Source organism: Atractosteus spatula, chromosome 1, assembly GCF_055471065.1.
Source record: "Atractosteus spatula isolate fAtrSpa1 chromosome 1, fAtrSpa1.hap1, whole genome shotgun sequence".
Classification (NCBI taxonomy): domain Eukaryota; kingdom Metazoa; phylum Chordata; class Actinopteri; order Semionotiformes; family Lepisosteidae; genus Atractosteus; species Atractosteus spatula.
This window is the reverse complement of record NC_142706.1, coordinates 24998996-25011269: the sequence shown is the minus strand read 5'-3', so window position 1 is coordinate 25011269 and position 12274 is coordinate 24998996. Positions and strand designations below refer to the sequence as shown.

At 40.4% G+C, this 12274-nt stretch overlaps 1 protein-coding gene across 1 annotated transcript in view; it reads right to left on the bottom strand.

The window, feature by feature from the left end:
* Positions 1-4596: 4596 nt before the first annotated feature.
* Positions 4597-12274, bottom strand: part of LOC148840764 (uncharacterized) — a 140708-nt gene continuing 133030 nt past the window's right edge. The window contains exons 2-5 of the mRNA XM_088917891.1: positions 7605-7714; positions 7404-7517; positions 7245-7295; positions 4597-5064 (exon numbers count right to left, since the gene is read on the bottom strand). Of these exons, the coding sequence (XP_088774017.1) occupies positions 4597-5064; positions 7245-7295; positions 7404-7517; positions 7605-7714 (743 nt within the window). The remainder of the gene's footprint in view (positions 5065-7244; positions 7296-7403; positions 7518-7604; positions 7715-12274) is intronic.

Here is a 12274-nt window from a genome sequence, read left to right as displayed (position 1 = left end):
CTTGCCAGTGAGGCCCCATCTCTCTCTTCATCTCTGTGGTGCAGCCACAGAGAAGCTATTCATGCAGGCTGATTTAAAGATGTTTTCTTTTGATAAGGGACAGCTCCCAAATGGGGATGCACTTAGCTAAGCCTGGCTATCATGATCAATGGTCATCCATTGGCGCCTAAAAGTCTGCAAGATTCCAAGGGAGAGCCTCATCCAAGTGGTTTACAACCCCAAGGTCAGAAGGCATGGTTACTCATCATCAGCCAATCAGGAACTGGTAGGGCCGAGTAACCCACGTGGGTCTCTGATGTCCATGAAACTTTCAGCCAATGAACGAGCTGAAGTTCCTCCAGGTAAAAACAGGCAACACAGAGCTCTGAAGGACTATTTCCAAAAAGGAGAATTCCAGGGGTGCGAGACAATTCCAGGGCAGGACGGCCCAGGAGCAGAAAGGCTCCCAAGGGCAGGACATTCTCGCAGCGCGCCTCCTGACCATTCTGAGACTCATCCCGGACCACCACGTAACGGCCAGTGTGTCCGAGTGCCAGAACTTTCCTTTGTTCTAAGAGTCGAGAGCGGAGGTTGCCACGAGTAACCAGAAGATCCACCCGAGGTTAGCATCAGCAGCAAGCCTCGTGAACAGGTCGGAACTGTGGACAGCTGAATCAGTATTCAGAACTAGCGCTTCATCAGGAACGAACCGGTCTTCTTCCTGACCTGCTGGGACCCACAGTCATCTTTTCTCCTGTGCGCGAACTTTGCTAGTTAAAGCCAACACTAACTAGCGAGCCTTCAGAGAGCAGCTCCGCAGGATATCCACCACGTCGCAAGCTGCACAGCACAGCCTGGCACGGAGCCAGAGAGCGCGGATTGGACAGCAACAAGCCTGCAACCGTTTCTTTGTGCCCGCAGGAGATCTGAATCCCCAGAGATTGGATGAGTATATAACTTCACTGCATTACTGCTTGAGAATTCAATTGTTATCCCAACCAATTGATATCAATTTAATTCCTAAGAGTTATGTACTTGTTTTGAGTATCTAGTGTAGAAGTTGTAATCCAAGTTCATTTACGAAACAGTCTAAATGAATGATATACCGAACGTATGTCCTCTTGATATGTGTAACTCTTTGTAACTGAATAAATATATATCTTTTGTATTCTGATAACCCTCATGATAAGATCTGTTAGGTTTACATGCATATTCTATGTATTAATAAATGTATCCTCGTGTATTAGTACCTGTGTGTGTGTGTGTTGTTTGAGTTATATCGCATGGTTGGATTCTAAGGCCATTAAAAGAATCATTTTGTGATTTACTGCCACAATTAATAATTGTCCCAGTAAATGGAAAAAAACCCTACATTACTGGTGCCTCGTGAGAGCACACTACAAGATCACAATAGTAAATGCATATTTACTGGTGTCTGAGAATATAAATGTGATTTGGTAGGTGTCCAGCAGCATGTGATTCACTAGCCAAAGATGATTGACAGGTGGCACTTGTGGTACCTTAGATGTTAGTGAAATTATTTCTTCATTTAATCTCTGTACTGTGCATGTTTAAATCCACTTAATATGGAATATTAACATGGAATTTTACAACTGAAGGGAAATTTTGGTAGCGGAAACAAATAGGAAATAAAAATAAGAGGAGCATAACATCTCTGAACGTCATAAACGATAATTTTAATTTTGGAATATAAATATATTATACATACTGTATATGGCTGGTAGTGGTAGCCAAAATTAAAAAAAACACATGTTCAATGTTAAATGATATTATTAAAAATATGAATAAGAAAATATGAATACTGTCAACATGGGAGTAAAAACTAATTCAACCGCTTTAATTCAATTCAATTCAAAATACTGCATCCCCATGGGGCAATTCAAGACAAGTCTTTACAACAAGCCTTAATATTAAATAGTATATATTCTACTTATAATCGAGAATAACAAAGTGTTATCAAAAAGACCACTGAAACTGAACTATAATAACATATCTGTTCACTATTAACAATATTAATTTATTATGATAAATAACTATTTCAAACTGCTTGTATTTTTTTCTGGGTCATTTGCCACTATTTTCAATGGCAAATGTGGTTCTACTGTTTATCGTCTAATATTACAATTATTATACATGTGTGTTGTTCGTTGTGGTTTTTGGGGTTACAATAAACTGAACACACATTGTGGAATAGTTAGTATTACATATCGTTAAATCACACTGTTAGGCTATATACTGCAATGAGGAAAAAATCGTACACAGGTCTTTTTTTCTCCCAATCAGGGTTTTTTAAGCAATGTATTTTTGTTTCACTATGTGCCACACACGCAAATCACATTAAGTCATATGCACAAATACAGTATACCAAAACTGTAGCATACATGGGTCAATGAACTGTAGTGTGATTATATACCATATAAATATTCTGCATATACAAAATTATACTGTATAGTTTTAAAGCCACTACAATACAATATGTGAAACATATTTTTAGAATCAAAATTTATTTGTTGTTGAAATTTTCATTAATGCAAAATATAAACGATCTACATACGGAAGTAAACCTGAAAGAAACACGTCACATTCACAACAAGCCACAGTATAACAATAAACTTTCTTTATTTATAAAATTTTATATGATTTAGTTATTTTGTAAATAAAAACATGAATTTAATATTTTACATACTGTAATACGCAGTTTAAAATCAAAACAAGTCTAAACAGTATACTGTACACCTTAAATTGGAAAAAGCCCTCAGCATTGACCAGGATTCGAAACCAAGTGTTTTCTGGAAACAGCCCAAATGCTTCCACACACCACATTAAGCATTCACTGCTCCACCTGGCAGTTTTACAGAGTAGTGCAGTACAGATTTTCTCCATTCATTACGGCATGTTGGGGGCAAAGTGCTGTAGTATCTGGCATGGCTGGATCTCTATGTTTTCGATAATCAAGTAACCACGTACAATTGTTCTGTTTTGGATCATTTTAGCCCATTCTTTTTACATAGCTGCTTTAACTAGGTGACATTTAAGGATTCTAATAAGGGTTTCCGAGAAGCAATTATTCAGCATAATAAAATAAATAAGAAAAACATGTTGATAAATTTAAGCAATTAACTATTGGTCTAGTAACAACAACTAATCTTATCCACAACTAGATATATGACAGGTTATTGGAAAAAGACTATGTATGCTTTTTATAGGTTTTCCATTGCTTTTTATAGTGGTCAAAGCTTGGCTATGTTAGCAACAGTATCTAAGGAGGGGTAGAACCATGGAAAGGTCAATAGCAGTTTTATTTACATTAATGGCTTATGTTGCACTCAAAACAACAACTCCTTTTACTCTTAAGAGTTACAATCTTTTTTTGTTGAGAGGTCAATTCAACATTTTAAACATTTAACATAATTACATATAATTTATTTTGTTTTAACATAAAAATTGAAAACAATAAATACATAATTCAGATTATTTCAATTGTGAGAAATGTTTTATGAGAGCCCATGAGTGACTTAATCAGCAAAGGAGCTTGCTCAGAGCACAGAATGTTTTTTTATTTTCCTGGACTATTTCATTTTTTAACTGTGATTGGAATTTACCCAACAGAGGTGTATAAATGTATTCATGCCATTGGGGTAGGGTATCCTTGAAAACAAGGGTATAGTTGGCTTTTTGAGCAATAATGTGAGAGACAAGAGCACTGTGGATCTTGAAATTTATTTAATAAATATTAATTGTAACATGTAAATACATTATTGTTCTTTCTTTGTGGATTAAAACTAATTAAAACAAACTGGGATTATTAACAGGTGGAAGTCGGATACTGTGTTGGTATAAAAATAAAAAAAATGAATACACCATCTGGTAGTAGTATAAAGCGACACCTTTCGTCAAACTTTTGACAGGTACCACGCCCCCTTATTCCAGCCAGTGGGAGTCAGCAGTGGGTGGATGTCCCGCCCCCTTGCCAGCCAATGGCGTGTTGTTATGTGTGCATGTCCCGCCCCCTCAGGAGCCAATGGTGTGTCGTTAAGGGTCGGAACTCCCGCCTTCTCCCCCGGCCGGTCGGTCCGGAGCCTCAGGGTCCCAAAGCCCCAAGGCGGCGCATACCTCGCTTTAGGTTTGTGAAAGTGTGTATTGGTTTGGAAGGGGACCATGTCTGCAGCGGGGTTGAGTGCACTCTATTATAACCCTAGGGAATCGGGTAGTTACGGCGGCGCGGGGAGTCTGGTGAGGGCCGCGAGATCCCGGGGTGTGAGCGGCGCCAGCCGCGGTCGGGTGGCCGGGGTGCTTATACGCTGCACAAGCTGTGTCTCAAAAGCATCAGGGTTGTAAGCACACACACACACACTGACTGCGTAAAGTCTCACGGAAAGAACTCGCAGGACAAAAACACCATGTGAAATGTGAACCGCTTTATTTCAACAGTGGGTTTTCAAACACAGAAACAGTGCAGCATCACTTTTTACACAAGTTACAGACTCCAGTTTGCAAGTATGTGAAATGTGAACCGCTTTATTTCAACAGTGGGTGTTTCAAACACAGAAACATCGCAGTACACACGCGTTACTGGCTCCTGTTTGCATTCAACAATTAAATGTTGGTGCGGAAAATTAGTTCGGTACGCGTAACCACCACCCCAACATTGCTGAGAAACTTTGAGGCATCTGAAAAAGCATTCATAACCCCCTTCCGCTCCCCATGTCTAAAGCCATGCGAACCACACTGGGCGATCCGATCTAGCAGAGCAAAAAAATTTGCCTGCGTAATCAGCGGGATGGTGTTACCACAGGTTCTGTGCAAAACATGCTGTATTTTGGAATACACACTGTAGAACCCCCCAGGCTTCCGTTTCTGATCTGAAAACATCAGATCTGCAATAATTTCACTCAAGTTCTTGACATACACATCTACCTCTTTAACAAATTTAAGGACATTAGCATTCGACTCTTTGTTTTGCATATCAAGCTTTGTAGAGAGAAGTGTGTAAAGCACTCTTAGTAAGAATTCAGATGTATACATTCGAAATTCTTCATTCTTCGGAAGTTGGCACACCCGGGTCTGTAAAACAGACTGAAAGCTGTATTCACATTTTACATACAGTGGTGTGAAAAAGTGTTTGCCCACTTCCTGATTTCTTATTTTTTTGCATTTTTGTCACACTTAAATGTTTCAGATCATCAAACAAATTGAAATATTAGACAAAGATAACACAAGTAAACACAAAATGCAGTTTTTAAATGAAGGTTTTTATTATTAAGGGAAAAAAAAATCAAAACCTACATGGCCCTGTGTGAAAAAGTGATTGCCCCCTAAACCTAATAACTGGTTGGGCCACCCTTAGCAGCAACAACTGCAATCAAGCGTTTGCGATAACTGGCAATGCGTCTTTTACAGTGCTGTGGAGGAATTTTGGCCCACTCATCTTTGCAGAATTGTTGTAATTCAGCCACATTGGAGGGTTTTCGAGCCTTGACCGCTTTTTTAAGGTCATGCCACAACATCTCAATCGGATTCAGGTCAGGACTTTGACTAGGCCACTCCAAAGTCTTCATTTTGTTTTTCTTAAGCCATTCAGAGGTGGACTTGCTGGTGTGTTTTGGATCATTGTCCTGCAAGTGCGCTTCAGCTTGAGGTCACGAACAGATGGCCGGACATTCTCCTTCAGGATTTTTTGGTAGACAGCAGAATTCATGGTTCCATTTACCACAGCAAGTCTTCCAGGTCCTGAAGCAGCAAAACAGCCCCAGACCATCACACTACCACCACCATATTTTACTGTTGGTATGATGTTCCTTTTCTGAAATGCTGTTACTTTTACGCCAGATGTAATGGGACACACACCTTCCAAAAAGTTCAACTTTTGTCTCGTCAGTCCACAGAGTATTTTCCCAAAAGTCTTGGGGATCATCAAGATGTTTTCTGGCAAAACTGAGACAAGCCTTTATGTTCTTTTTGCTCAGCAGTGGTTTTTGTCTTGGAACTCTGCCATGTAGGCCATTTTTGCCCAGTCTCTTTCTTATGGTGGAGTCATGAACACTGACCTTAACTGAGGCAAGTGAAGCCTGCAGTTCTTTGGATGTTGTTGTGGGGTTTTTTGTGAGCTCTTGGATGAGTCGTCGCTGTGCTCTTGGGGTAATTTTGGTCGGCCTGCCACTCCTGGGAAGGTTCACCACTGTTCCATGTTTTCGCCATTTGTGGATAATGGCTCTCGCTGTGGTTCGCTGGAGTCCCAAAGCTTTAGAAATGGCTTTATAACCTTTTCCAGACTGATAAATCTCAATTACTCCGTTTCTCATTTGTTCCTGAATTTGTTTGGATCACAGCATGATGTCTAGCTTTTGAGGATCTTTTGGTCTATTTCACTTTGTCAGGCAGGTCCTATTTAAGTGATTTCTTGATTGAGAGCAGGTGTGGCAGTAATCAGGCCTGGGTGTGGCTAGAGAAATTGAACTCAGCTTTCCAAAGATGTGATAAACCACAGTTGATATATGTTTTAACAGGGGGGGCAATCACTTTTTCACACAGGGCCATGTAGGTTTGGATTTTTTTTTCCCTTAATAATAAAAACCTTCATTTAAAAAATGCATTTTGTGTTTACTTGTGTTATCTTTGTCTAATATTTCAATTTGTTTGATGATCTGAAACATTTCAGTGTGACAAACATGCAAAAAAATAAGAAATCAGGAAGGGGGCAAACACTTTTCACACCACTGTAGATCTTTTTTTTTGCGTCTGTAAAAATAAGAATAGTGTTTCTTTTGCAACGCATCAAAAGTCACGTCTACTAATTTTTCATCCAGCTGTTCAAGTATGGTGTGTACATGCTCGTATGGGGAGCGGTCCTCAATTATGTTTTTCAGCAACTGTTTTATGCCCCACTCAGTGTCATTTGTAATGGTGTACGAACCCAGACACCTGGCGGTGTACAGAACAGCCGATAAAATTCGGGCTAAACTGAGAGACTTATAAATTTCTAAAGCGGCAAACGTCACATCTTCAAACCCATCTGTGTAGCCGACAGACAGGCATGTGTGACCCCGCTGCCCGGGATGGTCAATCAAACAGGCCGGGCAGTCATCAACCAGGACCCCCTTTAAACAGTGTTTGAAGATGCAATAAACTACTGCTTTCACAATCTGGGCCATAACATCGGGCTCATTAGGGACATCGCTAGCTAAACCTGGTTGGGAATCAGCTTTATTAACATTTGGCCGAACACACAAGCATAGACACGAAACATTCAGTTGTGCAGGTAGTCTGAAGATTGACCCGTCCACATCCTCTTTATTCTATTAAAGGAAAAAGAAAAGGAAGGCTTAACAAAATAGACATGCTTTGAACCTAAAATATCGAGCATTTAATGCGCTTTTGAGCTAAGGTTTTTCGTTAATATTTACCATTTGTAGCGTGGTATCATCGCTAGCACCTGGCAGTTCTTCAACATCTGGTACCCCCGCTGAACTCACATCCCCGCCGCTGTCACAGGGTGCAGAGTGCGGCGTCGGGTTTTGCTAAAAAGAAGACCAAGTATTAAAATGACATACGCTAAGCGCCGATACAACAATTCCACGATCAGAAAAAATATTTTAGCTGCCTACCTCTTCACTTTGTAGAGTAGTGGACCCCGATGTTTCTCCACACAAAGAAGCCATCTTCGCAGCTCCCAACAAGTGGCGGTGTCTGACAGCTCCAGGGACGCGCTGCGACCCTGTCAGGCCGGAGCGTTTAAGAATATGCGCCAATGGTGTAACCACGCCTACATAACACAAGACATTTTTCAATTGGTTGTGTTGCTTTAGAACGACCCCCCCATTGTTTTATCGAGAGCGAAAAGTATTCACTTATCAGTTTATAAGTTTTAAACTTTAAAAGTATTAACACACAACGCAAACACAAACAATGTGTTTGCCCTGAAAAGAAATTTTAAACACGCTGGGGTTGGTCTTAAAGTTTTTAAAATAATGTAATAAGACACAGCTTATTTTTAATAACACATTCGCGACAGCTTTTTCGAAAGTTTGAAATAAATTTCCACACACCGCAAGCGTAAAAGTCCTTAAGGTATTAACAGACAATAAATGATGGGGTGTTGTTCTTTATACTTTAACAGATTGGTCTTAAAGTTTTAAAATCACGTATTAGAGATAATTTGAGATCTTTTGGAGACGTGCGGTGTGGGGGGTTAGTTAAAGGCTCTGGAATGCAGAGTGGGGGAGGGGGGCTAAAATTGACCTCAGGAAAGTTTATAAACATTTTATATTCATGTAAAGTTTTCTAATTTAGAATCACCACATGTATTTCACGCAAAAATGTTCTTAACAACGCATCGCGAAAAAATAAAACCTCAAAACGTCAAGCTTGATTTGTGAACACGTCGCTATAAAGAATAGATACATTTTCTTATACCGTTAATAAAAAACATTTTGCTTGATAATATTCTTAGCGGTCTGTTGGTGAATCAAACACAGACACCGAGGCACATTTTCACCACGTTTTAACCGCTATGAAATTTAGGCACCGTTGTATGTCTTAAACTAATATAGATTTTAACATTATAACGGTCTAAAACGTTTTCTAAAATGTTTCTTAAATAATTTCTACAGACCAGTACGTGCACGCCCAATGATACCTAAGATTAATGGTTTTATGGGGGGCCATGTGTGTTTCTTAGAAGAGAATGTTTATCGGTTTGGGTATAAGTACCAGCGGTTAAACAGGCGAAGTTTTGGCTGGATTCCAATTCTTACAGTCTCACGTTATCGCCTAACTTGTCAGAATGGATCATGCCGATCAATTACAACAGTCTGAAGATAGTCTATTTACAGACTTAACACTGTTCGACTTGATAGACGAAGACGAGGACTCCACGAATTTCAGCGGTATGTATATCTGGCTTATTGTGAGAAAATTACAACGTCACGGTGCATGTCTCATGTTAGCTATAGTTACAAAACGTTGTATAATATTTGTATACTAGGCAATATTGAATTATTATAATGGAATTACCAGGGAGTTGTTCCGTGCTGTGGTCGTGACTGTGTGTATCCATTCACTTCCATTAGCCCCGAAAACCACAGCTGTAAAAAGACCAGTTACAGCGCAACCCAACACTGGTGAGTAATTACGACAATGTTTTGAATAACGCTTTACGACCATGTGAGTCTTAAAGACACAGGGGTACTTTCTCCAAACCAATACACGTATGTGTCTATTCCACAGACGTGGGCGAAGGGACAAGTCGCTACACATTTAAAAAACCTCATTTGGGGTTTACAATACCACCGCAAAACCTTGTGGAGACACATGCAGATGTTCACGTCATACCAGAGGGTGCGGAGCATATTATCAGATCGCCTGGGAGAAGAGGTCGGTATTATATAAAACATTCTTTTAGCATGGCCATTTAAACGTGTTTATAATAAAAATCCCCACCGTTTTTCTATTTTTTGGTAATTTGCGGTGTTGAGTTCTTTCACTAATGGTATTTTCCCTCTCCGTGCAGAACCAGAACCTTCAAAAAGTAAACTACGACGCCGAGCCAACACGTTAACGGGGTCAACGAGCTCAAAACGTCTGAAATCAACAATCAAAGGTTAATATAATTTAAGCGTGGTCAAGATGTGTTATGATCCACTTACGGCAAATGTTACTTCTTTTGTTAGGATGTTAATTCGCTGAAAGATCCTAGTTCATGTAGTTTTCTGTTTGGGAGTGTTAAAAAGACTTATTTTAAAACTGCTTCGCTTTTAAAGTTAAAAGCGACTGGTCTGTGCCAGGGGTCTATATGCCGTTAACCATGCCGCTTGACCCAGTAGCGCCACCACACTTCCCTGGCTGACTCTTTTAAAAATAATTTGTGTAAAGTGAGGTTTTAAAGGAAACCGGTGTAACAACATATCCAGGTAACTTGTTCCATTCACCCGCAGCCCTTTGTGTAAGGATGCGCCACATGTGTGGCGTTTTTATCCTAGTTATCATAGTTTTCTGATTTTGACCGTTTAGATTGCATTGATTCGTGTGTTGAAAAGTCTTTTATTTTTATCATAGTGTAGTTTTCTGATTTTGAGATATGGTACACTGGCGTGGTATTAAAAAGTCTTTTATTTTTATTCACACAGCCACTGTATCGACGAGCGGTGAAAAAAGTGTGGTGGAAACGTCGGGCCCTAAGGCCCTGATAATGCTATTTCAGGGAGCATTGGTGAAGACCCACCGGGATAAATGACTAAACATGCGGTCTAAAAAGTGTTTAAAAGACCGACCGCTTGCCAACATCAAGCGTTTGTACATAAATAAAAGAATTAAACTGGCAAAAGCATGTTTGTTGTGTCGTAAAAGATCCAGAGAGAGGCATCAGATTTCCCAAGGACCGCCCGAACCACGCAATGAAAATGCAGTGGTAGAAAATAACTTAATGCCCAAGGGTGCTGTAGCAGAACAGGATGGCGGTAACTTTGAAAACCGAGAACCGGTTGTACTGAACGATCTGAATCAGATTGGTGGCGGTGCAGGGGCGAATAGAGGCCCCTTAGTTTTCCTGGAGCGTATACATAGTTATAACAGGTCTTATAATAATTTTAGAGCAACAGAGCACCATGAAGAATTTCGTTTTGTTAATCTCGACAGAATAGCCTCGTATGTACAGGCTATAGACGCTGTGCATGGTGCAGTCCAGAGAATATTGGATGAACTTTCTCCAAACATTGGGGCGAATGATTTTGTACAGCTGCGTTTGACTGCAGGTGGTTTTAACAAACCCTTGTTCTCACGCAGGAGACAACCCGGAGAATTAAATGCTGCCGATTTTTTAAGCCACATCTCAGACCTCTTACAGAGCCACACAGAAGTTCTCACCGATGACAGCCTCCGATTAGTGGTCACGATAGTTCGGAATATGCAGGGGGGTGCCCGGCGAAGATTTAAATCCGTTCTGTACAGCCGGGTAATTGCTCGGAAAAAAGCGCACCTTATCGACTTACATTACACGGGCGGTAATCTGCGTTTCGCCGGGAGTGTGTACGGTTTGTTGAATGAAGGTTGTACCGATGGGGAAATGTTACAGGGCGCTAAACGAATGCACAAAGAGTTGGGTTTTCCAGAGAATCGGAAAATTAGTTTGTTAGACATTACTGCTTTTGAAAAACATTTAAAGGTGGTCATTAAAATTTTGTACCACGACCAGGGTGATTGGAAATATTTTAGAACGGGGCCCACACCACCAAATTCTAAAATACTTTTTGTTCTACTGCATGAAGAGCATTTTTACGGGGTTTTAAATATTAAAGCTTTTGTGGGGGCGGCGTATTTTTGCACTAACTTCCATGCGGCGTATAACCACAAGAACGCACACGCCTGTGTTAAAGCTTGTAAAACCTGTTTAGATCCCCAGTGTTGCGAAATTGATGCAGAAATTCAGAATTGCCCGGCCTGTAAGGTCTTTTGTCGTAGCTCTCAGTGTTTGGTGAGACACTTTCACAATGCGGCGACGGGTGCTAGTAAGTGTGAGCGCAGGGTCTTTTGTGAGAAATGTGGGATTTATAACCTCGCAAGTCACAAATGTAAAGAGAAACTGTGCTCGCGTTGTAACAACGTGATCGACACCCCTGACACACATTTGTGCTACATAATGCCTTTGGACAACCCCAAAATTTCAAACAAGTACATTTTTTTCGACTTTGAATGCATGCAAGAAACGGGGACACACATACCAAATTACGTCCACGCCCTTCATATTAACAATAAACGAAGCTGGGAATTTTATGGTGAAACTTGTCTAAAGGATTTTGTGTGTAAATTTATCGATAGACGTTTCAAAAACCATACGTTCATATCGCACAATGGCAAGGGATATGACAATTACCTAGTAATGAGACAGTTGTTAGATGAAAAGATTAACTAATTAATCGGGGTGGTAAGATAATGTGTATGACCGTAAAAGCTCTGAACATCAGATTTATCGATTCTTTAAACTTTCTACCTATGAAATTAAGCAAACTGCCGGCAGCCATGGGGTTCCCCGGGGGTAAGGGGCATTTTCCACACTTGATGAACACTTCAGAAAACCAAAAATATGTCGGCCCGATGCCGCCGCCAGAACTTTACGGTGTTAACTACATGCTGCTGAGCGAGAAAGCCGAGTTTTTGGTTTGGTATGAAGAATGCAAGGGAAGTGTGTTTAATTTACAGAGAGAGTTGAAACGTTACTGCCAGTTGGATGTGGCAATTCTAAGGGAAGGCTGTGTCAGGTTTTGGGACGAGGTCATGAATA